This window comes from Orbicella faveolata, unplaced genomic scaffold, assembly GCF_042242905.1.
Source record: "Orbicella faveolata isolate gen_17 unplaced genomic scaffold, um_ofav_v1 contig_26, whole genome shotgun sequence".
NCBI classification, from domain to species: domain Eukaryota; kingdom Metazoa; phylum Cnidaria; class Anthozoa; order Scleractinia; family Merulinidae; genus Orbicella; species Orbicella faveolata.
In genome coordinates, this window is record NW_028301554.1 from 21,850,792 (window position 1) to 21,878,464 (window position 27,673).

The 27,673-nt window shown below is 38.4% G+C and overlaps 2 protein-coding genes across 2 annotated transcripts; one reads left to right on the plus strand and one right to left on the minus strand.

Annotated features, from left to right (window-relative positions):
* The first annotated feature begins 2,953 nt into the window (after positions 1-2,953).
* LOC110066030 (band 4.1-like protein 4) lies at positions 2,954-27,460 on the plus strand. The gene is made up of 27 exons (XM_020773233.2): positions 2,954-3,298; positions 5,320-5,424; positions 5,734-5,776; positions 7,703-7,781; positions 8,348-8,392; positions 8,589-8,641; positions 9,482-9,555; positions 10,564-10,610; positions 10,747-10,834; positions 12,363-12,451; positions 13,431-13,494; positions 13,910-14,001; positions 14,310-14,381; positions 14,972-15,040; positions 15,126-15,175; positions 15,620-15,743; positions 16,478-16,582; positions 16,716-16,802; positions 17,098-17,157; positions 17,930-17,983; positions 18,276-18,368; positions 19,199-19,297; positions 20,127-20,237; positions 22,434-22,663; positions 23,155-23,368; positions 23,790-23,886; positions 25,011-27,460. Exons 1-27 carry the CDS (start codon positions 3,218-3,220, stop codon positions 25,098-25,100), a joined length of 2,415 nt encoding a protein of 804 aa, XP_020628892.1. The 5' UTR covers positions 2,954-3,217; the 3' UTR covers positions 25,101-27,460.
* On the minus strand, positions 20,689-21,528 carry LOC110066031 (uncharacterized). Its single transcript, XM_020773234.2, has one exon. It carries the CDS (start codon positions 21,526-21,528, stop codon positions 20,689-20,691), a length of 840 nt encoding a protein of 279 aa, XP_020628893.1.
* Positions 27,461-27,673: the final 213 nt, after the last annotated feature.

A 27,673-nucleotide genomic window follows, 5' to 3' on the forward strand; every position in this document is an offset into this window, starting at 1 on the left:
TCTTGACGATCGCATCATTTGAATTCGCCAACCTTAACTATTTTAACTCCACTTTCATGAATTTAAAAAATGCTAGGCTAGTTTTGAATGCGAAATGCGAAATAGTCCTGTTCACGTCAGTGATTGTTTTGTGATAAACAAAATATAGTTCACCTTGTCGCTTATATTTATATGCTTACAAGTAATGAAGAAATATCTAAAATTGAGAAAACATACCTTTAAAAACATCTGCAAGTTTCTCTAGTCCCTGACGGACAAGCCATTGTACGACAAACGCCCCGTCATTCCCGATGAACTCATCCATGGCACTTTCCAAAACACGTGTGTCGAATGCCCGGGGTTCGCCCCGGGGTACTCAAATGCCCAGCCCCCGGGCCGCGATAAAATTGCGGATGCCCCACCCCCAGGACTGACAACGTGAGCAAATGCCCCGCGGTTGCCCGGGGTGGGGGATGGTCACTGCTGGAACTGACTGATGCATAAAACGAGTATGAAATTAATGAGATTATTTACATGTGCATGATTGTTGAGTGTGGCTTAGAACTATTTACAAGATGAAAGGAGACTGCGAGAGAAAACATGCAATGATATGTGATTGCAAGACCTTTGAAAGACCATTGTATTTTTAACGCATATTTTTTAAGATATTAATAGTATGATAATTTTGTATTTTTTAATATATAGTTTTTAAATCTTTTTTTTAACATGTATGTCAAACACTTTTATCATGAGCCCCTGGCTCGGGAGACTTGGGCAACCACTCCCCGTGTTCTTGACGTAAAATAAATTACCTTACCTTACCTTACCTTACCTTACCTTACCTTACCTTACCTTACCTTACCTTACCTTACCTTACCTTACCTTACCTTACCTTACCTTACCTTACCTTACCTTACCTTACCTTACCTTACCTTACCTTACCATGAGGGGTTATTTCAGATCAAACTACCTATGGCTTCCCTTAATACCTATGGCTACCTATGGCTTGCCAAACTACCTATGGCTTGCCCGCGATTAAAATTCATATTGTTACTATGGCAAGTGTACCTTCAAGAATTTTTACCTATGTTGAACCGAGTAGAATTTGAGATATAAGAGATTTCAAATATTACATATTGATGGTTGCAAATGAGTGGAGAAGTACAGGATTTTGACCCTGGTACGAAAACAAGAAACGAAAGGAGAAAATGAACTACTGTGCTCAAGATCTTAACGAAGTAAAATCATAGTTTCAGCTCTCCCGCGATTGCTCTTAGCATGTTCTTTAAATCTTTCTCAGCCAGTCAGCCAAGATGTCTTCAGTATTGAAAAGAGTGTCGACAAGCAAAGTTTTGACATAGAGATTACATGATTCAAAGCAGTACAAGCCTTTCTATCACACAGACTAGATATGTCTGTTGAAGATGCAAAGTAGCTAATTAATCTTTTTTTTTTATCAAACCAATGTTTGCGACAGTCTTGGTTGAGAAAAGACGCGTACACGTGGATCATTACACTGTCAACCGACATTTTACAGCGCTTTTGTGATATCCTGGATTGACTCAAAGACGCGCCAACTCTCACTAAACGGTGCCCCTCAATACTATATCATCTGACTTGCAAGTTAGGAGGGACAGTTAGCCAGTCCAAGATTCCTCGAAAGGCAAAGCTTTTGTGAAGTGATTTTCTGTGACACATCAGTTACAAGCAATCACGGCTCCTGAGTAGCCATACCTAAAATATCTAAGGGCTGATTACTTCATTTTTTTTTTTATAAGAATCTTTTTTATAGATATACTAAGACTGAAATTGGCGAAATCTGAAAGAATATGTTTCATGTAAGGCAAGAGATCGCCTCTTAATCTTGTGTAAGGATATACCCAACGCTGAGATTTTGTTAAGAACATTTTTTGCATGCTGATGGAAAATAAAATGTAATAAAATAACAAATTGTTTTTTAAAGAACTTTCTTTCACTATTGATAAGTATGGTAAATTCCTTCCTTTATCTAACATGATTAGCTCACGAAACGATTGATAAGCACGTGCGCAATGTAACAGGATACAGACACCACATCCGTTTTATTTAACTGAAATCGGCAGAAAAATAAGAATATCCAGCCTGGGCGGTATTAAAAATATACGTTCTCGTATCTAAAAAAGATGTGTATAGTTAAAGCAAGTTAGAGAGTGCTTGACAAACTGAGTTGTGGTCTAAACAATCTAAACTGGCCAGGAGTCGTTCACGTTCAGTGTTTCGACGTGTGAGCCTGAGCATAACTTGAGGCTTTTTCCTCTCAGAATACAGTCATATACGTGAGAGAATGATTGAGAGATGGAGGGGAGATGGACTACACTTGGAACCCGGGACTTGGAAGAAGTCTGGCGACCAACTGACCAAACGCTGAGAAGCTCTGAGACTATCGAGTATCGTCTCTACTATTAATTGAATACTCTTCATTGTTAAGATCGTGGTAACTAACTGATCATTCGTGTGTGTGTGCGACATGGGCTGGCCGCACAATTGAACTGGGAAACGGGTCATATCCGCGGTGTAACACAATTTAGCCATGCACTGTTCTTTGTTCACCGCACGTAAACAGTGCACCCACGCGGACGAACAAGAACAAAAGCGCAAATGAAGTTACGTAAATATACACTCCAGGTAAAACTTTACATTAGGTTGTCCTTAAAAGCCTATTGAATTTACAGTATGTTGTTTCTTGACACAAACACATCCTATTGCCGTGTTTTGCGATCGATTTCAAGTACAGGATATTTAAATGTTTGGCGTCCGAACATCCGAGATGCACTTCCGGTTTTTGCACTCTTATCGATCATGTCATGATGATAGCTGAGTAACGACCCCATTCTTAACCCGTTACAGAAGCACTTTATAGTTCAGAATTTAGGTCACCATTCGACACCAGAAAGTAGCAAATGAACTTTAAAGTATACAGACTGACTTTTTATCTTTTGTAAAATTCCTAGCCTTTGTATTGGTAACGGAAGTTGCGTTAATCCTATCTTCCATATAAGGAGGTGTCGGTATTATTTTGAGAGTTTGAGTCTCGAGCGATCAAGAGCTTCACCTCGAAAGCTGCTTTATTTAGTCACAAAGAACTTCCTACCTTCAACTCGAAATTCGTAAATTGTGTACAGGACGAAGATGTAACGAAGGTAGGACGTCGGTGTAAGTTTGCCACCCGGCGATGAGTTGAAGGTTAAGTGGCCTGAAGATGTCGTGTTTTGGAAGCAACACCGTGTGGTTTTGTCATGTCCTTCTTCTGGATGAAAGTGAACATCCTGTCGAAATTCGAGTAAGTGTGTAAACTTGTTGAGTTAAACCCTTACTGGTAACACTCTATTGTTTTATTCAGTAGCTGTTTACTCAATTTGAACACATGCGTTATCTACAAGTGCGGTTCAGAAAAAAAACTGCGTGGTATTTGACGACTCGAAGTCGCATGACTCTAGTTAGTGTCGATTTTTATAGCTCAATGCCTGGGTTAGAAGGCTAATTTTTTTACCGGCTTAAGCGTAGCATATCTCAAATCGTTCCGTCTTAAGGCTCAGAAACCGAAGACGTGAAATTTGCTCCAAAGGTAAGGAAGATAGTTCTTTTAATTGAGCGTGAGCGTGCAGGGAAAGCCACATGCACATTTGCCAGCGTGTGGGAATCATTCACAAATGTTTACCAGAATCAGTTTATTGTAAGAGGTTTCAGTATACATAATACTTAGCTTTGTCATTAGCAAGAGTTTCTACTGTTTCGTGCTAATCCTCGAACCGTTCGAATTCCGTTCGCTCTATCTGTCCTCGTGTTTAGAACATGAGCTTAGATTTTGTTCCATTGCTCGCCCGATAACATCAGATGTGTTAAAAAGATTTTCTGTCCCTTAGGGAATGTTCTAATTACATCAAAACTGGTAGTTCAGTTCGTTTCGCCGTGACCTGTAGTCCTCCAGCTGTTCTTTCTAAAAGCTATAAGACTAGGGACTCTCTCTAAGTTTCTCTTTACAATGTTATTCTCAGTCTGGTACAAATTTAAACTGCCTACGTTTGCAAGTAAATAAGCTTAGTTGTCGTCTTAAAGGGCTGTATTAAATATATCGGGACTTCGCCTATTGAAAACACTGGATGATGTCGCGCTCAATAATTTTTTCTGCTATAACAGGCCTGCAGTATTTATTATCAAATTGTACTCCTTTTTGATCGACCATTCAGGCCTCCTAATTAGCACTCAAGTATTCTAATAACTCGGTGACAACTTTTTTTTCCGTTGACTATCCAAATTCATGAATTATTAAACAAGTAGGCGGTAAGATCAAGTAAACTGAAAATAAGGCATTAAGTATCATGCCAATTATCACCAGTTGATCTCTAAATGGTTCGAATAATTTATGATTGTTTGTTCTGTGATTTGACCCGGGGGGGGGGGGGGGGGTCACTGCCATATATGGGCTACATAGGTATGTGCCACTGTGAAGGGTATGGTTTTCAAGCAGTTTACTCTAGGTTAGTCTATATAAATCAAGGCGTTTGGGTCTAGAATAGGGTATCATTTTTCCCAAAACTGACTAGTTGGTTGAAGATTTTACCTAGGCTAAGGAAACCAGGAATTGCCACTCAAAAATATAAAAAAATCAAATTGGCAAGTTTAAATTTACGCAAATCAGCCTCGATAATGTCGATAGATGGGGGGATTTTGGGAGTTTACTCTAGTATAGGGTAGCAAAATTCAGCTGAACTAGCTCTGACATACACCTGTAGGCTAAGGGTTCCAGGGTCCCAGCGGCACATCCCCACCCAGAAATTCCCAAAGTACCCCGCCCCGGGGATTTGACTGCAGTGCTTTGGTGTGGAACTCGACTTCTTTTGGGTTTCATAAAAGTTCCTCTAGATTTTCTAGTTTCCTAAAAGTAACATCAATTTAAAATATCTTCCTTTAGTTGAGTGTTTTCTACAAAGAAGAAGAAAAGAAAAACAGAACTTGATATTTTTTACTTTGCGGATAATTATAAGAAATTAAAAGCACATCTAATGAAGAATCTTGAGATCTTAAAAAGTTCTTTCTTTTCTTTCCATTTTGTTAGCACGCACATGTTTTGACAAGTTTTTATCACTCCTAAATGTTGTGTGGGTAAATAAAGGATTGTGTTGTATTGTATTGTTCTATTATTGTTTGTGGTATAACTCTCCTTCCTAGTTATCTTGTTGTCTTATCATAGTCTCAACAAATATATCTGTAATACTACGACATCAGAGTCCTTTGGCTTGTTGCACAAAGAGAAATTAAGTCTGTGTTTATTATCTGATTTTTTTCCTTTATATGTTATAGAAAAAGACCAAAGGAGAAGAAGTACTAGTAAAGGTCTTTCAACATCTCAACGTGCTGGAGAAAGACTACTTTGGACTGCGATATATTGACCGTAACAGCCAGTCGGTATGTCAGTGTTATTTGTAATGAAATTCTCTTCAAATTAAATAGCCTTGGTCAAGTTATAAGCTATATAATATTAGGGTGCTTAAAATTGATCATCATCATCATCATTGTTCTAATGCTCAAGACTTTAAGATTGCAGGTACAAGTCAATTAATTGATTTTTGTTGATCTCAGTATCAAAGAGCATAGTCATCACCTCTCATGATCATGCCTGTTCCATTTAGGATATTGCTAAAAATATTAATGGTGATCCATCAGAACTGTTGTTTTATTGCAAGAGAAGTAACTATTTTTTTAAACTTGTTTTAGCGATGGTTAGATCCCTTGAAACCTGTGGTGAAACAGTTGACAGGTAAGCATGGCATTACAGTTGCTTGTGTTGCTTGATCTTTAATTTTTCTGAAAGATTTTACATGACTTTGTATTCTGCACTTCACTGCACATGGTTTGATTCATTATAAGGCTCATATGATAGGTATCCTAAGTCAACTCAAACCTCTGTTGGCACTCAGGACCCAGTGCATGTAGGTGAAAGTATGGATTGAATAACACTATGTTCCAGATAAATCACTCTCTAGTGGATAGCATAGTGTCTTGTTAAGAGTTATCTTCTTGATAGTGACATATCTGGTAGATGGTATTCACTCACTCTTTGAATAACTGGGCCCAGGAGTACATAATGGTATCGCCTAATCAGTTATTGAGACTCATGGTATTTGAGAGAACATTTTAAGTCCTGAAGATCAATAGAGAAGAGAGAGACATGATGAGTCTCTTGTCCAAAACCACAACACAGTAGTAGTAACACATGTAGTGCTCAAGTCAGGACCACTCCTTTTGGGTCCACTCCAACATGCTAATACGAAGCCACACTAATCCCCCTAGTTAATCTGAAATTGGAAATTGAATTTAATGGGTTTTCCACTATACATGATTATATATGTAAGGGGAACCCTGGAAATTAATGTTTGACCTATGGATACCCTATGATAGTAAACCAGCTGAAGAAAGTCATAATGCCATAGAAACTAAAGATCAGTTACCTGTCTTTGTGGGTTAAATATGGGGAGACATGTACTCCAGACTGAACAATTCAGCTTCAAGCCTTGACCAGGATCATTGTTTTTAGTTTTTGGGCAAGCAGCTTACTCTTACAGTGCCACCCAGGTGTAAAAATTGGTACTGTTGAATTTAATGCTCGGAGGTAACTCTGTGATAAACTGGCGTCCCATGCAGGGGGAAACAGAAATAGTGCTAGTCTTCTTCTTTTTCTTCTTCTTAAAAAAGTAATAAATAAATTAATTAATTAATTAATAAAGAAAGAAAGAAAGAAAGAAAACAAAATGAATAAGTAGGAAATAAAAAAGGTTAATGTTGCAGTTCCTAGGGAGTAATGCTTTAATTATCCTGACAAACACAAGCAATAAACACGCGTTCTATGGCGTAAAGGGGGGAACACCGCTCCGCAATCGGGTGTGACAGACAAACTTCCATTGCGTGACCAAATGCCAAACTTATCTCCCCAGCGGTTAATTCTGCATTGGATTGGACAAGTCGGTGAGGCCAAAAGCTTGCGCGTCCTAGTAGCGTAACTCTAAACGGCACTATGAGCTGACCTCCGGTCAGCATTGTGCTAGAGTGTAGACAGTTCTCAAGCCTTACTTATCTTCCCAGCACTACGAGCCGACTCCGCCGGCACGTGCTGGATCGGACAAGAAGAGGCATAAAAGAGCGTTAAATAGCGCCACTAAATTAGCGAAAACGAAGCTTGGGGAAGTCACTGCAAGACTTAACCGCCACTGACACCTGCGGAGCAGGTATCCCCCCAAAAATAATAAATAAATAAATTAATTAATTAATAAAGAAAGAAAGAAAGAAAGAAAACAAAATGAATAAGTAGGAAATAAAAAAGGTTAAAACAATATGAAAAATATATAATGCGATGGCCTGTAGGCTAAAATACAGCCTTAACTTTACTTGAATGAGGTAGTGATACCTTTTGACATGCTTTGTTTCGGTGTTCAGGAGAACTCTGATACATACAGTAGCATGACAGAATTATGCAAAGACAAATCATCTGTGAGAAATTTCATGGACTAGCAAGTTTGTTAAAAGTGTCTTTTAGAAATATACAAGTAGTCGATTAATTCCTGACTTTTTGCACGGAAGATCGCAAGCGCAAATACAATACCTTGGTATTCAGCCCATGAAAATGCTCTTTTCTCTATTGACATGTTTGTCAATGGGTTAAACTTTCAACTTTTGTTTCTATTGCCAGCTGGTCCACCTTATTTGCTGTACTTTTGTGTCAAGTTTTATGCAGCAGATCCCTGCAGACTTCATGAAGAACTAACCAGGTTGGTTGGCACAGACCTGTTGTATTTCCTACACCAGTAATAAATTATACAGTCAAGGACCAATTAGGCAGCAGAACTTTTAGCTAATGCATGCAACATACCAAAATTTTCATCACCAGATTTATAAGTATTTTTTTTAAGTAGGAATAGTTCAACTCGTAATTTCAAATTCCTTCTGTGGTAGAGTGCTTATTAATTGAGTGATGTAAAACGTAAAGCAACGTAATTGCTGTAACCAATCACAAAGGACAGAGATAATCAAGTGAATCAATGAAAACTTGAAGCAATTGCATGTACATGATGCAAAGCGGCACCGGGAAAATATGTTTGAGCCAGTGTGTGGTGGTCGTTTTATTTCTCATTGGATGAAAAGGTGGTGTGAGTATTTTAAGCGAATTGTATTATGTAGCTGATGCAAAGCCAATTACTTTTCAGCACTCAAATGAAAACCACTCTATCTTTTAGTTTTGTTTCCAGATCTAAAAACTGTACTGTCTGAATTCTACCAATCATTAATTTGTCAGTCTTAATTTGAATTTTGTTTTCTTAAATTTATAAACAACCAGGTATCTGTTTTTCATGCAAGTAAAGAAAGACATTTACCAAGGGAGGTACGTTCATATTGCTTCATTGTTTTTCTCTTTTTTATATAATCTGAGAGAAATATGTGACTTTTTCAATGTTGGCTTACTCAGCATATTATAACTCTTTAGTTAATAATGATATTCATCATTTACATGTCTATAATTGAAAGGCCACTTTTGTTTAAGTTGTGATGCCAGTGTTGTTGTCATGATTATTGTACAGGTTGCCTTGTTCAACAAACATCCTTGCTGAAGTCTCGGCATATAGTATTCAATGTAAGTACATTATCACTGATTTTCACAAATTGTCTCATAATAATATTTATTGCAGTTTTTACCTTACCGGAATCACATAACGTATAATATAGCATTTTTTCTAGGCAGTTCCCTGTAGTACAGATAGCAAAATTGATTAGAAATCATTTAGCCACTTGGGGTACATTTTGTCTCTCAAATTACATGTGCATTCAACTCTCGATGTGAGAAGTAGTTAATAGCAGAACACAATGAACATAGGAACAGAACCACATGCATGCATAGAAATAGAAAACCATGCAACTCTTTTTTCATGGTCAACATGGCTTACAGCATGGATCATGGGCGTGTACAACCTACAACAACCATGATGACGTTGCGCAACGTGGTGGCCATAATCTAGTGAATAGGTTGACTGAGGCATGCAACTTTGGTTTACAGCATAATATATCTTTGATATTGGATATCCATAATATGGTCAACTGACACCTGTCAAGACAATGTATCTACTGACCAGCATCATGTGACTATATCGGAGGTTCAGGTTTAGAGCTCATCGAGGTCACATGTACTTTTGAAGTTGACTGTTGCCCCGAGGTACTGGTTTTTCGATTGGATCGCATACTCAAGCCATGTTAATTTTTTGCTGTTAGGAGCTTGGCTTTTACGCTTGGTTAAATCTATACATTAGTTTGCTACTATATTTCAACAAGCTAGTTAACATATTTTCTTCAATTTTTGCGTTGTCAAGGGAATAACAAGCTGATGTACATTATTTAGTAAATAAAATTAATGTATTATTCTGTACTTAGTCAAGGTGAACAGTCTTTTACCAGATGGAATCTTATTTTGATTTTCCAGCTGAACTTGGTGAATATGATCCTCAAGAACATACTATGGGTTACATATCTGAGTTCAGATTTATTCCTAATCAGGTAACAACTCATTATTCAACTCAGTACTCTCATGACAGAACAACTGTGTATTGTTAGAGTTTTCTAAAAAAAAATAAAAAAATAAAAAAAAAATAAAATAAATAAATAGATAAATAAATAAATAAATAAAGAAATTCTGGGAGGATGTGTTATGGTTTGTGGATTGGTCTTTTGTTTCATTCTGTCATGTGGTTGTTGTGATGCCATCTTTGCACAGTACCAAAGCAGTTATTAATATATATTTTTTTTTTACAAAAATGTTTTTGGTAATAACATTGAGTGAAGAAAAAACCATTACGTGAGGGAGAGGTGGGATGTAGGGTTTAGACTGCATTAATATTGGTACCATGTTGCATATTTTTAGTATTTAAAAATGTCCATTTGTCAATCCTAGAAGTTTTGTTTTGATAGTTGCCTTTTTTTCAAAAGTGAATAGCAGTATTTTGCTACTCTCTGTAGATGAGGTGTCCTTTCATTGCAGGCTAACTCCTGAATTTGCTCTTCTGTGTTCTAGCCTGTGTTACAGCCATATTTCCTGAAAGGAAAAATCAGAGAGAACATTCTGTGTTTTGCAGTCGATAATCATGACAATCAGTTCCCTGCATAAATCATCCACACATTAAAGCCATAAGTTGCAGTGAATTGAATGTATCAAAATGGCAGAAAAGTGACTCCCAGTGCTTGTTTGTCTTGGCCAGAATTTTTGTAGCCTTATCACTTTAACATGGTCTCTGAGGTCCTGGATTAGTGTTAATCAACTTTTATTTAACAACCCAACCCTGGACAGTGAGAGACTACGTGAAAATATAGTGACTTGCCTAAGAAAACAAAAAGAACCCAACCAGGGTGGTAACCCAGTCTGTCAGGCCAGTGCACTTATCATTATTGGACCACAGTCTGAATCTGCTGTTTTATGGGTACCACGAAACAATGAATAAACAGCAAAAATAGTGTACTGGGTTACCAATAACCTATTTGTAAAGTGTTTTCCATTTATTGCACTTTTAGAGTGAAGAACTAGAGACCAAGATTTATCATAGGCACAGGAAGCTGGGGTAAGTTTGAAGTTTTTTGAAAATTCATAACCATCACAAAGTGAATAAATTCTTGAGGAAAAATAAGAAAGAGTAAATTAAGATGGCAAATGTTAAGTAAACTTAAAATTTCAATCTTTTTTTTTCTCTCTCTCAGGACTATGGTTCCATCTGTTGCAGAGTTCATGTATCTTGATAAAGTCAAGTGGTTGGAGATGTATGGAGTTGACTTACATCCAGTGAAGGTTTGACTGTAGTCCTACTGTTGAACAGAAAACCACTCAAAATTTCTTTGAAAACTGAAAAGCTGCTGTAAAAATCACTCAAAACCAAAAAAACACCGAACAAAATGATTAACCCCTTGAGTGCCTATGTGGCGTCTTCAGTACATTATGATTTTTGTTCCTCAGGTGCCTATATGACGTACTGAGTATGTCCAAATTTTAAGAGATTTAGTCAAACTCATGGCACCCCAGAAACAATGTCTTTGGCACCTGAGATTCATAGGAGGTTTTTCAACAGACTTTCCCATTGCTGTGATGTCATATGGACATCAAATTACGTCAATCTCAGTGAAATTAACAGCATTGAAGAGACACTCTTACGACGTTTCAGAAAATGTGTACATGTCCGTAGTTTAAGTGAAAAAGCTTAGAGCATGTGAAGGTTTTTAGACACCCATTTTCAGTGTACACGGTGGTCAGGCACTCAGGGGGTTAATCATGGAAATTCACAAACTTGCATCTGTCAAGCTTGATATGGCAGCCAAAGACAGGTACCTTTCCTTTTTTGAGAGATTAGGACATTTTCATTTGAAATCATTGCTGTCTGTATCCTTTTACATGTAGCTTACTATTAACCCCTCGACTGGCAAATTCCCCCCCCCCCCTCCAAAAAAAAAACGGCAAATGAATCAAATGTTACATTTGTACAACTACCTCTTTCCCAGCAAACCACTTTCACTTTGAGGTATACATTGTAGAGAAGAGAAATGTAGAGAAGAGAAATAAAAAGAAGAGAAACGTAGGGAAGAGAAATAAAAAACATTTTCTGATTTGTTAGAACATATCTGGACCAAATTTGGTTGCAATGCAAGATTTGCTTGCAGCATCAATATTATCAAGAAATGGTTTCTCATTCAGTTAAAATCTATTCTTGTCATCTATATTGCACACCACATGAACTGACTTACACAGATTGACTGAGGTGAAATAAAAAGGCCTTGGAACTAGCCAAGCAAATAACCCAAAACTGACACACTGCTTTACTAAGGCCCAAAAACCAAAAACTGGATGCTAAAGAAGGGAAAACCAATTAAAACAAAAAAAAATGCGATAGATACCAAAACTGAAAAACCAGTTACTTCAAGTGTAAAAACTGAAAAATGAACAAAACTGTAAAACCAAAAACCTAAATGCCCCCTTTACTTCAGGGTCTCTCAAGAGTTTCATTAGAAGCTGGCAACCAGTGAAAATCACCACCTACTTTGTCAGAATTTACCTCTTACAGCTGCCTACTTTGTCTGTATTTCACTCAAATTCTTAAAAAATTCATCAGTTTGCCGCCTACTTTAGTTAGCATAGACAGCTATTTCAAAACTTCTTGAAAACCCAGGTCTCTTTCACAGGTTGCTAATGTATGTGGCTAATGTTTAAGAGGGGCAATATAGACCACCATTTGATATAGTCAGAACTTGACATGAGAGGAAATTTTGGACAATCTGAGCAATAGGAGTTAATGAAGAATTAACTAAATGTTATGTTCTATTGTTAGGGCGAGGACTTTGTAGAGTATTTTATTGCTCTTAAGCCTTCTGGAGTAGCAGTTTATAAGAACAAGACTCGAGTTGGGTCCTACCTTTGGTAAATACAGAATTATCAATTGATCCTTTATTCAACTTGATCAGCACACACAATGTAATATGGGCATCTGCATGCATAATTTTGGGTTTAATCTCTGTGGACAAACCTCTCATTAATTTTATTGGTATGTACTGGATAGCTAAAAGAATTAACAGGCATGTGCAGTGGTGGATCTGGGGGAGGGGCCCAGCCCCTGCCCCCCCCCCCCTCCCCCTTAGCTCAAGGTCTGGATCCACCACTGATTTATGTGGAATTACGTAAGTCTATTGGCTCTAAATAGAAGTCACTCTTTTAGCCTGATTTTGTATTCCATTTTTCTTTCTGTACTTGATAGATTGAACCTAAACAAATCCAACCTGAGACTGTAACTACAAAGATATATTTATGTCTTCTCTCTCAGTAGCTTTTTAATGCCATTTAATTACTACATGACTGTGCAAATAACGTATTCCAAGAAATTTACATGGATAATAGTATCTAAAGGCACATCATTAATCAAGTATAGAGTTGACTACAATGTACATGGAACTTTTGGGTCAAGTCTCAAGTGTTTTATAGTAGAGGAAGAATTAAGTGTGCAGTGAGAGATGTCCCGGCTATCAGTCCCAATCAGTGCTTCCTCTTTGAAATGTTTTACCTTATCATCAAGTTGCAAATTATCTGTATTGCATCATTTGGGTTTTAAAGAAAAATTAATATGCTATCAGAATTTGATGATGTAATACCACAGGAAGAGGATTGCAAGGCTAGACAACATTTTTTTTAAATCTAGCATTGCTTTTTTAAAATCATTTTCTTCTGTGCTATTCTAGAGAGTGTACTCCAAATTATTTGGAGAGTAATATTCAAATTATGTGGAGAGTAATATTCACCAAATAATCCATTGTCAATATTTCTGACAAGTTTTCTGAATGTCATCTAGATGACAGATTGTCAATTCAATTAAAGTTTACATCTCTCTATATTTTCTTTACTTTAGGTCAAAAATAGAAAAGGTTGATTTTAAAGAAAAGAAATTCTACCTGACAGTGAAAGGAAAAGAGGTGACAATCTTTCTTAAGATACATGTATTTGATGCATAAAAGTAATCATCGTTAGAACATTTTAATACAGTAACGGCATATTTCTAAAGCTATAGTGATCAAGTTGTTTCCCATTTAATCATGTCATAATTTCTCGACAAAAGTAATGTTTGTTGTAGCAAGTATTTCAGTCTCATGGCAATTGATTGGTCAAAAGCGAGATCCTAAATTGCAGGTTTTGTGAACAAGCAGTAAGTTTTATTGTTTGATCTTTCTTCAACACAACATAACCATGTTTACATAACATCATGGAAAATCTCCTGTCATCATTCTAACCAGTGTATCTACAAAATGTAGACAGTACATTTTCACAAGAATGAAACATGTATCTCAAGCATGAAACTTATTTACAAATGCTCTGTTTTCTTTTTTACAGGACAGAGAGTACACTTTCAAGTTTTATCTCGCAAACAAGACAGCCTGCAAACACCTCTGGAAGTGTTGTTTGGAACATCATGCATTTTTCAGGTTGGTAGTTTTATATTATTTCAACTTTCTACAACTGACTGATAGTTCAGTGAAGCAGAGATAAAAAAAAATTATTATTTTGTTGACAGATAACCATTGTAATACCCACTGAGTGCATTCCACATTTAATTATGTTCTGGCAAAACCTTTATTCAGTTGGTTTACAAATCCAATAAACAATAATAAGTTCCCTTACATTAGCATAACTAAATATGCATTAAATTTGCCACAAATGTTGCATGAAAAGCTCAATCTTCCTAAATGTAACTTAGTTTATTTGATTCAATCTTGTTTTTTTTTCCCTGTAGATTAGACAAGGCCAGTGCTACCTCTCGTCGCAATAGTGGCTTGTTTCGTATGGGATCCTCATACAGATACAGGTACAATAGTTGTCTTATGGATATATATGGCAATAGCTGGAAGCATTACCTTTTTATTTGTTCATTATTGGTTTTTATTTGTTTTTATCTCTAGAATAACATAAAATACTCTACCAGTGCTTGTTTTGCACTTAAGAATGAAGTCGGATACAATAACATTGTAATATACCAGGAGGTGTACCACCTGTATCAGAGCACAAATGTACATGTAGTATTTTTATATTTATATAATGTTATGATCTTTTCAGGTGATGCATGTTATTAACCTAAATATATCTGCAGTAAGCATCTCCTGAGGTTGCCCTCTCAATTTGGCAGCATGCATTTTTTACTTCTGAAGTGAGAGAGACAAGGAGGGGATAAAGATGCTTATTCAATGGCCAGGGTTTTATCCTTGACATTTTGATTCAGAGTCAAACGCCCCAAACAATAAGGCACCCTGCAAATTAAGTCTGCACCAACAGCTAGAGTGATATCCATAGAAGATGTTTCAAATTAATTTTACACTTTTGATCTTACAAAGAGCTTTCAAGTTGTTAAGCTATAACTATATGAACTTGCGTCAGTTACTTTGTTTTCATTATCTCTAGTGGAAGAACACAGAGAGAAGCCTTAGAAGATGGAAAGAAAATTCAGCGTCCTGATCCAGAAGTAAAACGGTATGAATTAATTACAGTATTTTACATGTAGACATGATTCTTGGCAAGTTGTGTCAGACTGACTTGTACATTTGTTGTGCCTTAGAAAACCCAGTAAACGCTATGAAAGAAGGAACACTCAGTCTGGGGAGAGAGGTGAGTTTGTGCTGTTTCCGGTGTTGGTATGACAGTTTGTTTGGGTAAAGCAATGCAACTGTTTCAGGATTTCAGGCCACTAAAGCTAAAGCCACTAAAGCCAAGAGAATCTTTGTGGCTTAGAATGCTGTACTCAACCTTTCAAAAACAACTAAACAGAACGGAAGGCGTGCATTGCTTTGCCTAAAAAACTGGCCATCCAGGGATACTGACTAAAAGCTTTATCATCACTGAGAGACATGTGCATTTACTTTTTGTTATTTGTTTATGTTTTGCTTTTAGAGTACTGAAAATCCAGTCTGTTGGTACTTCTTAAAAGGTGTTTTGATGACATGTAAAGACTATTCATGCATTAATTGAGGATGGTCTTTTAGGTTTCAGATCTTCCACGGACGTTTTTCTAATGGAGTAGATTAACTTTTGTTAACGTTTGTTATGTTTCAGCTCAAAGTAATGTCACAGTTGCCTCAGCAACCAGCACATCACAAGTTCAAATTAAACGATTCAGTCAAACAGACAATGCAGCAGAAGTAATAACTGTTCCAGTCACTGGTCCTAATGGAACTGGGTAAGTACAAAACAAGTCCAATCTGCAGGCTCTCTTTTGAAGTAATATATCAGACAAGATAAATTACGTTTGGTATATCTTCTCAGTCAAAACTTAAACTGAGGAGAAAACAGAGAGATAAAATTGTAAAAATACATGCTAATTAAGATCAGATATCTAAACACCATCATGGCTTGCTGTCTGGTTAGATCAAAATGTTGTTTCCTGGAATGGTCAAAGCAGCTTCATTTTCTTGACAAGCCCTCATTTTACCTTCACTAAATAATTGTAAGCATCTCATTTTTAGGCTGAGCAAATGTTTTTTCTTTCTTTCATTTTCAGTATTTTTGTACTCTTTTGACAAGTGAAAGATAGAGCAATTTTTAGTTAGCTGTTGAAAGAAATTGGTGTTGTACTGGCTGTGAGCTTTGCTAAGTTCTGTAACTGGTTAAACAACAACTTTTATTTTAAAACCACACAGGACTAAAATAAAATCCAATAAAAACGTGGCAGTTTCTCGGCTAGCTAAATGTTTTCTTTTCAAATTGTGTGACGATCAGTATCATTTATAACATGGGCCAAACGAAACAATAGACGAAGAACAGAAACAATGCCTGTAGCTCTACTATGAACGAAAGAGATGCAGATTAAAAATAGAGGTTTTAACACATCATGCTATTTGCATAAATTTGTTGCAACCCTTTGGTTTTACTAGTTTTGTATTACTCATGAAAAAGAGACTCTTATTTCCTTAGGATCAAGACAGAGGGTGATCCCAGCTCAAAGGATGGTGATGCTACTGCTGTTGATGGGAATCAAGGTCCTGCACTACCTTGGGAACAATCTGCTCAAATGCAGGGGTAAGGGTCATTGGACGAGTCTGCCGTGTGTGGTGATTCAATTAAATCCTGCAACATGAAATTTGGAGTTGTTTTTCAATGAAGGCATTTGCAAAAAAACTAGACTAACCGTTTACTATGTTATAACCAACAGTGGTTTGTACACACCAGCCCCAGACTCCCCTCGGTCACTGAAGAGTTCGGGATCTGGAAGGGCTAAAAGATCACCAAAATTTCCAAGGTACTTGTTTTTATCATTGGATGGGTTATTACATGACTCATCGTTTAGTGCTAACTATTTTTTTCATTCTAATTTACTAGTAATAAAAGTAAATAATGGTAATAAATCATTTGTAATTATTGATAGACTGGTCCGCCTAGACTAGCATAGCTATCCGGGGGACAGTCCAACTGTAAAATGTAGGTTTTATTAAGAAATAAAATGATGATGAAAACTTTACTAGTCCTGCATATAACCGCGTCTGAAATGTGATCGTTACTCTAACTGTACTTTATTCCATTTCTTTCGTTCCCAGGCCCCACCGGCGTTCAGCGGGACAAAGTAGTGGCAGTGAAACAGACACACCCAGGAGAAGGTAATGATCCTCACAAGCAGCATCCATTTGAAATCGTCTTTGTGGATAACTGTGCATGTTTTTTAAAAGTAGTGTTCCGTGTTGATGGGTTTGTTTCTTCTCTATGCCGTCTGTTTGACAACGAGGGATATTGCAAGGAGTTGATCTCGTACCGAGATCTCACTCTGTTTGACACTTGGCCGTGGGAAATCTGGCTTCCATTAGTCTTTATACCATGCCATAGAAAATGCAGCCAATCAGAATACAGGGAAACTGTTGTATATTCGACGGTGTTACACTCAATCTATATTATCTATCAACCTTCCCATCGTGGGCCACCATTATGTCGTATTGATTGCGTTGGCCACTGTATTTTCTATGGCATGGTATAAAATAGTTATTCAACGCTCTCTCGTGGTGTACCATGAAATACCCCACTTGTCACTTGTATTTTCTTGGTATACACACTCACCTAAAAGACTTATGTGTATACTAAGAAAATACAAGTGAATTGGAGGATATTCCATGGCTTATCACTCGAAAGCATTGCATAACTCGCATACAATCCAAGTCTAGGTTACGTCAGGTTAGGGAGGTAGAGATCAACCTTTTAATCAAACCTGAAGTTGTTATCTCTGGTAAACCCTTATTATATCTAAGTAGCTAGTCGAGCACAAACAAATCTACAGCAAATTACACATCTCTCTTTTTAAGCAAGCTGTAATGGTATTTTCTCCAAATTGAAGTCTCCATGTTGGTTTGGTGTGATGATATTGTTGAGGTCTTTTCACAGGAGTCGGCGAGCCTATTCTTCTGATGATGACACGGGCAGACGGAGAAGAAGAAGGTGGGAGAATTCACTGTATAATCAGAAGCTTCTATTAACTTACAAAAAATATACGTTAAAAAGTTAAACCAAGATTTGCCTTGTCCTTCTAACGTTTACTTACTTGCTTTTTGCCTTCATGCCAACCTCAAAAAATAAATTCTCTACTCCTTACATGTATGTTCTAAAGAATTACGAAGTTGATTGTTTTCTTTATTCTCGTTACCTCTCTTCTTTAAATTGTATTTATGCTGTAAGGAGAAATTAGATTTTTTTTTTTTTTTTTTTGATTTGGTTGTTTTATTCTCCCCAGATGTCGCCATCACCATCACAGAGGTCATCATTCTGCGGAGTCTGGGAGCGATCGTGATTCGTCTTACAGTCGAGAAGAAAGAAGACGACACAGGTCAGTGGCTTGCATCACAGTTAACTTTTCTCATTTGAATTACAGCATACTCAAACATGGATGTGAGGCAGTTGTGGGCAATTTTGTAGTTTCTGTCCGAAATTGCCTCGTACACACGTTGAATTACATTGTTAATCATGAAAAGGCTATTACCTGACAGTTTGTCACGGATAAGAAATTGAAGTTTTGTTGGAAAACAGATCGTCTTGTGTTAAAACAGATCTCCAGCCGAAGAGATCGTGTTAAATTTTTACCATGTTTTATCGTGGCTGCGCCCCTTGAATATTTTCGCAGATCGTCTTGTGTTATTCTTCCTTGGACGATTTTGAATTTCAAGGAAACAAATTACCAGGGAGGTAACCTTGAAATGGTCCGTGAGCTGCAGTGACCTTGAATTAACAGCAATCTGACGAACGCTAGCAGGCAACCTGTCGGACATTTCATGCTGCAAACTGATAAGTCCATAGATTTTGAAACAAAGCTTCCTCGTGAATTTACCTCGCAAATGTACAACTTTAAGATTCATTTGTAGCACTCCTCCACAAAACACTGAATAATTGTAGTTTATAATAATTTCTCTTCTACTGTCTGCGCACTGACTCAGTTAGGACAGAATCCCGTTGATTCCAATTTCAAAAATTAACAATGTTCCTACTCGATATCCCACGATATCCTGTTTTAAATATCCCATATTCCGTTAACCCCCCCCCCCCAAAAAAAACAATATATATATATATATATCCCGTACATCCCGTTAATTTTTTATCTCAATATCCCGAATTCCGACAACCTCTAAAAGGATTTCATTGTACTGTTGCTGCTTGTTATAGATCGTCCAAAGATCAAGCAGATATTAGCAAGATGTCAGACGCGGCTCCATATCATTGGAATGACAACAGGAGAGACCGAGGCAGCGGATCCGAGGACAGGTGTGGAACCAGTCTGATTAATGAAGTATTTCTATCACAATCAAAAACAAAAAATTGCCTTTGAGCAACCAACCAACTTGTAGAGTTCACGTGGCATGACAGCATTCTGCATGCTCTCTTTGGCCTCGTCAACACTGCGTGCACGCCTCGTGCTCAATGCGTCCACATGCTTTATTTCTTCTTTATATCGTGTGGACGGAAATCATTTTGAAAACGAAGCTTTTCGAAAACGATGACGTCACGATAATCATGTGACTTCCCTGACCGAGGTTCCTCAAACACAAATCCAAAATGACCGGTGATTGGTGCGTTTTCAACTGTGAACTGTGCGGCATCGTGATGACAATTTTATTTATTTTTGAACGTTTTATGACGTGTAAATATTGTAAATATAGATCAGGTTCTCATAAGGTCAGTAGTTTTTAGTTTTTACTAATTGGTACATTGTTATTAGGTCTTTCTTTTATTTTATACACGAACCCACAAGCTTTTAGCTTTAAAAGTTATCGTGCTAAAATAAAGGCTTTCTAGCCTAGTCTAGTCTAATCTAGTCAAGTCAGATTAAGCCTTTCTCATTCTCTTCCCTATCGAGTTTCAAAAGAGACCTTGCCTGCGGCCTCCTGCGGAAACTCAACGATGGTTTGTTTGTAAAAAAGTCGAATACTCTTTTTCTAGCTCTGCTGTGCATTTTCCGCTGGGAATGTATAGTGGCGCAAAATTGTGGTATAAAATGAAAAACGCACTTAGGTTGAAGTTGATAACGCGGCAACGTAAATCTCCATTGTAAGAGTGTTATAGATTTTTAAACATTGTTGTTTGTTCGTTTAAGGTCTCATCATCATCACAGACACAGACATCGAACATCTGATGGTGACGCTAGAAGTGATGGATCCACATCCAGGCATCATCACAGTAAAGTCATCAGTGACGATGCTGACTCGTAAGTGAAATACGATGATTATATTGTCATTTGTAGACTGTTCATGCAATATATTTTATTCTCAGCTGTATTCTACATTGACAAAAAGCCCTTAGTTAATGAGGATGGCTAGAACTGGATTGAATTACAGACAAACCTGGAAACATGTAGCTCGCGTCTGTGCGTTTTGGAGAAATTTTGGGGTACTGTATTTTTTGAGAAAATTGCTTTCTGTTTTTATTCAGTTAGCGTTTGAGGAACATGGCGGCAGAAGGAGAAGTCCTGTCCTGTAGGAAAACTATGTTTATTTTAAATTGTATTTATCGTAGGAAATAAATACCTCTTGTTAGATAAACATTCATTTAACAACACATCAAATACACGAACATTACACCATAACAATTAACACTAACTATAATTCGAATGTTTCTACGTGGTATTATTGAACCACTGGTCATAAAATAAGTAGATATCAGCGGTTAATATCACCAGTAGCGAGTTTTGTCAGTGCTTGGGCTGCTTCTATTTCCCGGGCGCTTTGTTCCACAAGTAAAACGAAAGCCTTGTACGTGTCGACCAAATTGTGTGCTAAGATCACTGGAATGTTCCGCGTTAAAACGACAGGTGTCGATAGTCCGAGCATGGCTTGGGCAGCGGTGATTTCTTCAGGACAATAACTTCTGGGCATGTGCTGTTGAGGCAGTTTCTGATCGGCAGATGAGACTGTTTTACATGTATCTTGTTTCTGTCTCTTGGCATGAACGTGATGCTCTTTATTCGTTAGTTCCGCTGCATCCCTTTTTCGTTTCACTGCAGTGCTACCGCGCAAATCCTCAGTAACCACTTCGCCTCGCCGCTTGGTCTTTTTCTGTGTCTCGAAATTCTTCTTGAAGCGTTTACTTGCAGTGCCAGTCACTTGTCGCTCTATCCTTATCTCAAATCGCTCCTTTCCCCTTACTTGTCGTTTTCCCTTTCGTCTTGTTTCTTCTTTTTCTTTCCTCTTCTTGTTATCACTGATCTCCTTGCCATTTATCTGGAAACCAGGATGCCGAAATTTTTGCGTCTTCGAAGGTCTTGCGCTCAACACCCTCTGGAAGCCGATAGTTTTCAGCATTTTAACAAAGCTCTCAAAGTCCTTAAGATTCAAGGCTGTCAGTTCTCGTCGTAGTACTTCTCTTTCGAACAATTGAGGACTTGTAATTAAGACGGCTGTTCCGTTGTCGCACCATCTGATGCAACGCCAATATTTTCCCGAGGTTAGAGTGGCGAAGAGCAGAGATTGAAAACTCGCAAAGCGCGATTTCTTTCCCATTCTGTTTTGATTTTCTGTTCTGTCAAATACTCCGCTATTGCTTAATGATGGCTGGTGATTCAATTTGAAGATTTCTCTGGCCAACGATTTAGAAGCAATAGTTTTAAGGCCACGTTTTCTCGCACATGCGTTACCTCAAATCTCTGCCAACTCAAGTTTGTGATTGTTCGGGTCATGGAAACCATTGTGATGTAGTTCATAGAAGATTGCGCGCACGGTTAATGCGCGCGCTTAGTGATCAGTGATGACTTTAAAGATCTTTTTATATCGTCTTTCAATCCACCCATCGATATAGAAGCGAAAGAGCATGTAATGGCACTTTGGTTTTGCATCAAACTTGCGCTGTCCTTTCGTTCGGCTGTACCGTTCGGTTTTACTTTTCGATAGCTAAAAATGTTCTTCGAAAATAATACATTAAGGATGATTGGACACGTTTTTCTTACTTACCTGCCAGTATAGAAAGTCCTTAGAAAATGCTCTTCAGTTACTTTTGAGTGAGTGACTCAAGGTACATCATTACGCAGTAACATTTTGCCCACCAAAGTGTCTTAGCTACAGTTCAAGTCGTTGCTGATTGCGAATATTTAACTTGACAACGGAATTACTCTCAGCCTCGCGTAAGCTAGTGCGCGCGTCTTATGTTACACGGATTTGAAAAACTTGCCTGTTCTAGGCGATCGGTTGGGGAGCATCAGTACGAAAGATACGAGAGAGAAATAAGTGAACCCCTCTTTTTTTTACCTTCTCTCTCGCCGTTTTCGCTCTGCTCCCCAATCAACCGAGCGCCTGGCTATTGCGAGGGAGGGTGCAGACGAAAATGCGTATTAACACCCACGTTGATCCTTCGATTCTGTTGAAACAATACCTTTCTGCATCTCATCCACTTGTCTGTTGTTGACTTTTAGGGAGATGGTGCCAGCTCTGGATGTGATACGTTCCCGAGTGGCTGTGGCCAGAGTCAAGGAAGGCAGCGGCGGAAAACATCGGCATCACAGACATCATCGACACAGTTATCTGGGATACCAGTCCAGCGAATCAGGGTACTCAGCTGTGTCGGCTCCTCCAGCTCCTAAGGGCTCTCAGGTGTTGTTAGAATTAGGCCCCGAGACAGCATCCCCAGCAAAGCATGGACCAGGTTTGTGAGATGTTGCAATCTTTACTGTGATATCTATTTTCGGTTTTTTACTGTAACATTTGAATGCCACCTAGGGACTTACCATTTTCTAAACGTGGTTCACTCCACGTCGATCCACTGGTTTCGAAGGCATTACAAAATATAAACATTTAGAAGTACCTGTTTTTCGGAGCATCTTACCTTAGAACACATCACATTTTAGCCTGTAAACAGGCTCTTTAGTCCAATCGAAGATAGGGCGAAGAGGATAGGAGAGAGATCCCCCCCACGCCATTCCTCCTTCGGCCTGTTCACTCTCACCCAGTTCCTTTTCGGTCCTTCCAGCGGCGATTAGACCTTTGCAGCCGGAGCCTGTTGACTGGCTAATCACATTTAGTTGAATGCAGAAAGCAGAACCAAGTAGCTCCATAACTGAGCATTCCTTTTTCACGTGACAAGTTGCGTTTGTTGTCTACTCGTTACCAAGTAATCATCTCTTTTATGTTTACCAGGTTCAACACAAACAGGGCCCATGATGAACACAAACAACCATCATTCTCTACCAAAGGGGCCTTCATTGGGCCACGAACAACAGGGCCTCTTTTCCAGTCGGATGGTGTCATTGCCGAGAGAGGTTAGCCCTGAGAAAACAAGTCAGTACGTAAAGGTGGAGTACCCCAATGGAGTCATCATCCACGACACAAGGAATCAAGGACGCATTCCAAAGTAAGACCGCGGATGCTCCTAATTATTTCTTTAACTTGTACCGTTTTTCATAAACCTTCGAAAGAAAGGTATTTGCATTGGTTTTACCATTCCGGAGCATTGTTATTTGTTAACAAAATTCTTGCAATTTCTTCTGACCCATCATGTCCGACATGTTAAATTTTTTTTAACCAGTCATGAGAAGGACTCACACCAATTGCGGTTAAACTTAACCGAGTTTTGCCGCGCTTGGCCGCGGCCGCAAGATTTTGCCCTGATTTCTGGTTGGTTCTTTGAGTTTATTGTGTTTTTCGTGATTGGTCAGATGTTATTTCGTTGGTTTTGGTCTATAACAATAGAAGACCGAGATGTTTTAAAGATTTCTGTGATCTGTTGTGCGCAAATTAAGCAAGAACGCATGGTATTTATCCTCTTACCATAGCCATGTCATGTACCAAGCGGCGCTGCAGTTGAATGGAACAAGTCGGAACCAATATAACTCACCAGGAAAGAGCCCCACGACAGACTACATTGAGGTGGTGAGTACTGCTAACCGTGTTAAGCGTCAGAATCAACACAGACCATTTTTTGACTGAATGTCGCTGCGGTCAGTCAGCGATTAAGCTGTTAAAATTGTTTCTAAGGCCCAGGTCAAACGTCGAACTTCACGTGGGACGAACTAGACTGAACGAATTAATTCATGATAAGTTCGACTTTTGATTCACCTTAGCCTGCATAGCAGGCGTTTCCAAAAAAGCACGCTAAGGGAACGAAACTGCGAGCGAGTGCGAAAAATAAAGAGTTGGAGGGGTGGCCACCCCCTCCCCCTTCTCGATCACCCCCTCCCCACTTCTGCCCAATTTTTTACTCACCCTAGGTCCGCTCCTTGGGTCGCCCACTTGCTTGCTCTCTTGTTCGATCTCTCCACCTGGAAAAGGAAAGGAAACGGCTGCAAGGCAGGCTAGACTGAATTTAGATCGACCAACAGATTCTATTCCCCTGCTTCAGACGGATAGAACGTGTTAGTCGATCTAATTTCGAATTAAGTTCGACGTTTTTCTCAACGGTCGAACTTTACCCGTGTGCATCGACTCAAATTCATGTGAAGTTCGACGTTTGACTTGGGCCTAAGCACTTTGGGAGTCGTTTGCAGTTTCAATCGCGCAATGAAGAGCCAGCGTGGACAGGCGCTTCTCAGCGGTGTGAAACAATGCGGCGAATAAAAAGATCGATTACTCGTGCAGGCTACTCAGTGAATGTTACCCAAATTATGACTGTTTTGCAGTCTAGACAGAAACTCTAAACAGGAATCTACGATGCGTGCTTCATCTTGTGTTTTTTTCTCCTTCGGCGAGAGAATTTTTTGGTCGTAGGCATTTCTCCAACAATTGACTGAGTAGCGTTGTTCTGAAGATAGGTTCCTTAGGAACACGATTTGTCGTCATGACAGCAGTGCCGCTGAAATGTCAGCGTTTTTCGTGGCAATAATTCTCGAACGATACTGTAAAATGGCGCTTGCTCCCCGACTGGTGACGAACAGGGTGACCGAGTGTTGCCACCTTTTTGCTTTGAATTGCTTTATGTGTGAGCTTAATTAGCAGAAATCTTGTTACCAAAATGAATAACTTGTTGTTACATCCGTTCACTGTTGCTCCCTTTCTAGGTGTCTGGTCCTTCCAAGAGAGGCGAACCTCCACCGTATTACTACCCCAGCTCACAAGTAATCGCTGGTAGCAAATCAACCGTCCTGTAGCTTGCACGAACAAGGACCACAAGTGCAATGTAGTATTAACATGCCAAGAAGTGCTAATTCCTTTGTTATAACTGAGTTAACTCAGCTCCAACATCCTTATCTCTTCAGAGATGAGGCTAGAAATAAGTTAAGGTGACGCCATATCTTAAGCTTGTCCCAAGCCTCACTGGAAAGATTACGCTTGCAAGTGGTATGGGTTGGGCGTGGTGGGTGGGGGTGGGAGGGGGTACTTAGATTCTCTTAGTGATCTTAACACCCCCACACAGTAGATATTTAAATGACAAGGATGTCAAATCTAACTACCTTTATTAGATCTCGTTAAGCACTAGTCTCTGTGCTCTTTCACGTGAGTCCTACATACATGCATTCTATACCTACTAGAACTAACTCGAATGAGACCTGAATTGAAATGGTAAAAAAGCACAACGAAGCTTAAAATCCGCAGAGGTGTGCGGATGGTCTAAATTAGCCAAGTTCCAAATTATTTGAAAACTCTCAAGCTGACAGAAGTGGCCAATTCCCTGCAGGGAATCATGGGTAGTTGGATTCATCAAAACAAATATCCAGTCCAAGATGATGAATACAACTACCATGATTCCCTGCAGGCCCTCCTCATAGAAAGAATCGGCCATCGATATTTCTTAACCGACAGTTGGCACTCCTTTCCATTATTGGCAATTCTAGACAAGTGGATTTCAATCGGCATTGTATTTACTATATAAGTTGCCACCGTTTTACCTCTCTCTCGCGCGCGTCAAATAGAATACGGCTCTGGCAGTGCTACTGACCTTAACAGCACTGCCCGTTACCCGTTCAAATTCTCTATTTAACTTAGGCAACCTTGTAGTGTCAAATATTTCATGGTATTAGTAGTTGATAAACATTGATGCCGAGCTTCTGAAATGGTCGTTATTTATGATTCTCTACGTTGGGTTATCAATCATAGAACCTTTGTGTTTAATTTTAATCGCGCGCAGCTCTGTCTCGTAACCTGCTTACTGTATTAGACTTTGGTGCCGTTTTAGCGGCATTGTCTCTATCATTCCATTTGTGGACTAAGACATTTGATATTTGGCTAAATATAGTCTTATTTTTATATTTTAATTTTGGCATTTTGCCCTCTGCATACGTTTTAAAAGATATATTTTTTACGCTGCTAACTATCGGTCCTCTCGTTAAGAAGTTTTATTTACATATTACAATTTCTGCGTTCTACGTAGTGATTTTCTAATGCTGTCCAGTCTACCATGTTTTCTCGTTTTCGCAATTTTGTGATTGGTTGAAAGACTCGACCATTCGTCGTCTCAGCCAATCGGGTGATCAGCTGAAACCATCGTGTTTTGGCTCACGTGACCTTTCACGGGCTTGGCGTTGGTTACATTGTAGTCTTATTTATTGTTTTAAATGTGCTGCCTTTCAGATTGGGTACGCTGAATACCCCAATTTTAACATACATCAGTCGTTAGAAAACCGCTCCAATATGGCAGAATAAGACAATTTAGCATTTTATGCTGGTAAACGATGTATTTTACTGGTATATATATAAAAGGAAATGTACTTAAAAGCTATCCACTAGTATTTTAGCTAAACGAGACGGTATTGTCTGTATGTATATGCTTCTATACCGAGTCTAAGATGCGTACGTGTGTACAAATTGTAATATTGTCTCTTCAAAGTGTTAATGTCCTGACAAAATTCAATTGCTTCATATTTTTACATTTTTAGCATAATGCACTTGAATCAGAATGGATGTAGTGTTTGTCCGTTTTTGTTAGTAACTCAAGGCGAGTACATGTTTTGGAAACACGACTTGTTTCAACTAGTAAGGCAAAGAGGGTGTGACTGATGCTCGCTTGCCGATTTACTCGTCACATGATCATTAAGTTGGTCATCGCGTGATCACTTTTTTGAATCACGCGAGTGAAACATGTGGCCTTCAACAGACGTCTGGGAACAATAGTATCAGTAAGGGTTCGTGTTCGAGTGCCTCAACGAACAACACTTTGTCTTAAAGTGTGCTATCTTTACGTTTTGCTTTGGTTTGCAATTTTCGCTTTCAATCGAACTTGCTATCCTCGTCGTTCTTACGTTGTTGTCGTTTAACAACTTGGATAACATATTGTAACAGTTTTAAATACCATATCAGCAGGAATAACTAATTTTGAATAGCTGTTGGAAGATGTAAAGACCTTTCATATTATTTATATCACAGTTTCAATTAAATTGCCCATATGAGGCAAGGAAATAATTTGAAGTTTGTAAATCACTGTTGTTGTTGTTGTTGTTGTTGTTGTTGTTGTTGTTGCCTGTAGTGTGTGTCTGTGAAGAATCGTTTCCACATTAAATTATTCCTGTACTAACTGCGCATTACTTATTGGGACTTTTTTAAACACAATGTAGTTACTTACACTAGTTACAATACTTCGTACACTACTTAGATTACTTACAAAACAATACGTTTAATTACGCTTCTTGCAATACTAATACTTACAATTTAATTTATCAGCAAAACAGACACTTAAGAAAATAACACAAATGCGCTTATTACAATACAATAATTAACTTTAGAAAAC

Bases quoted from the DNA above. Each gene is read 5' to 3' on its own strand.
- LOC110066031 (XM_020773234.2), bottom strand. From the start codon at position 21,528: ATGGGAAAGAAATCGCGCTTTGCGAGTTTTCAATCTCTGCTCTTCGCC.
- LOC110066030 (XM_020773233.2), top strand. From the start codon at position 3,218: ATGTCGTGTTTTGGAAGCAACACCGTGTGGTTTTGTCATGTCCTTCTT. The intron at 8,393-8,588 runs GTACGTTCATAT...ATTATTGTACAG, and splicing joins AAAGACATTTACCAAGGGAG to GTTGCCTTGTTCAACAAACA. The intron at 13,495-13,909 runs GTGACAATCTTT...TCTTTTTTACAG, and splicing joins TGACAGTGAAAGGAAAAGAG to GACAGAGAGTACACTTTCAA.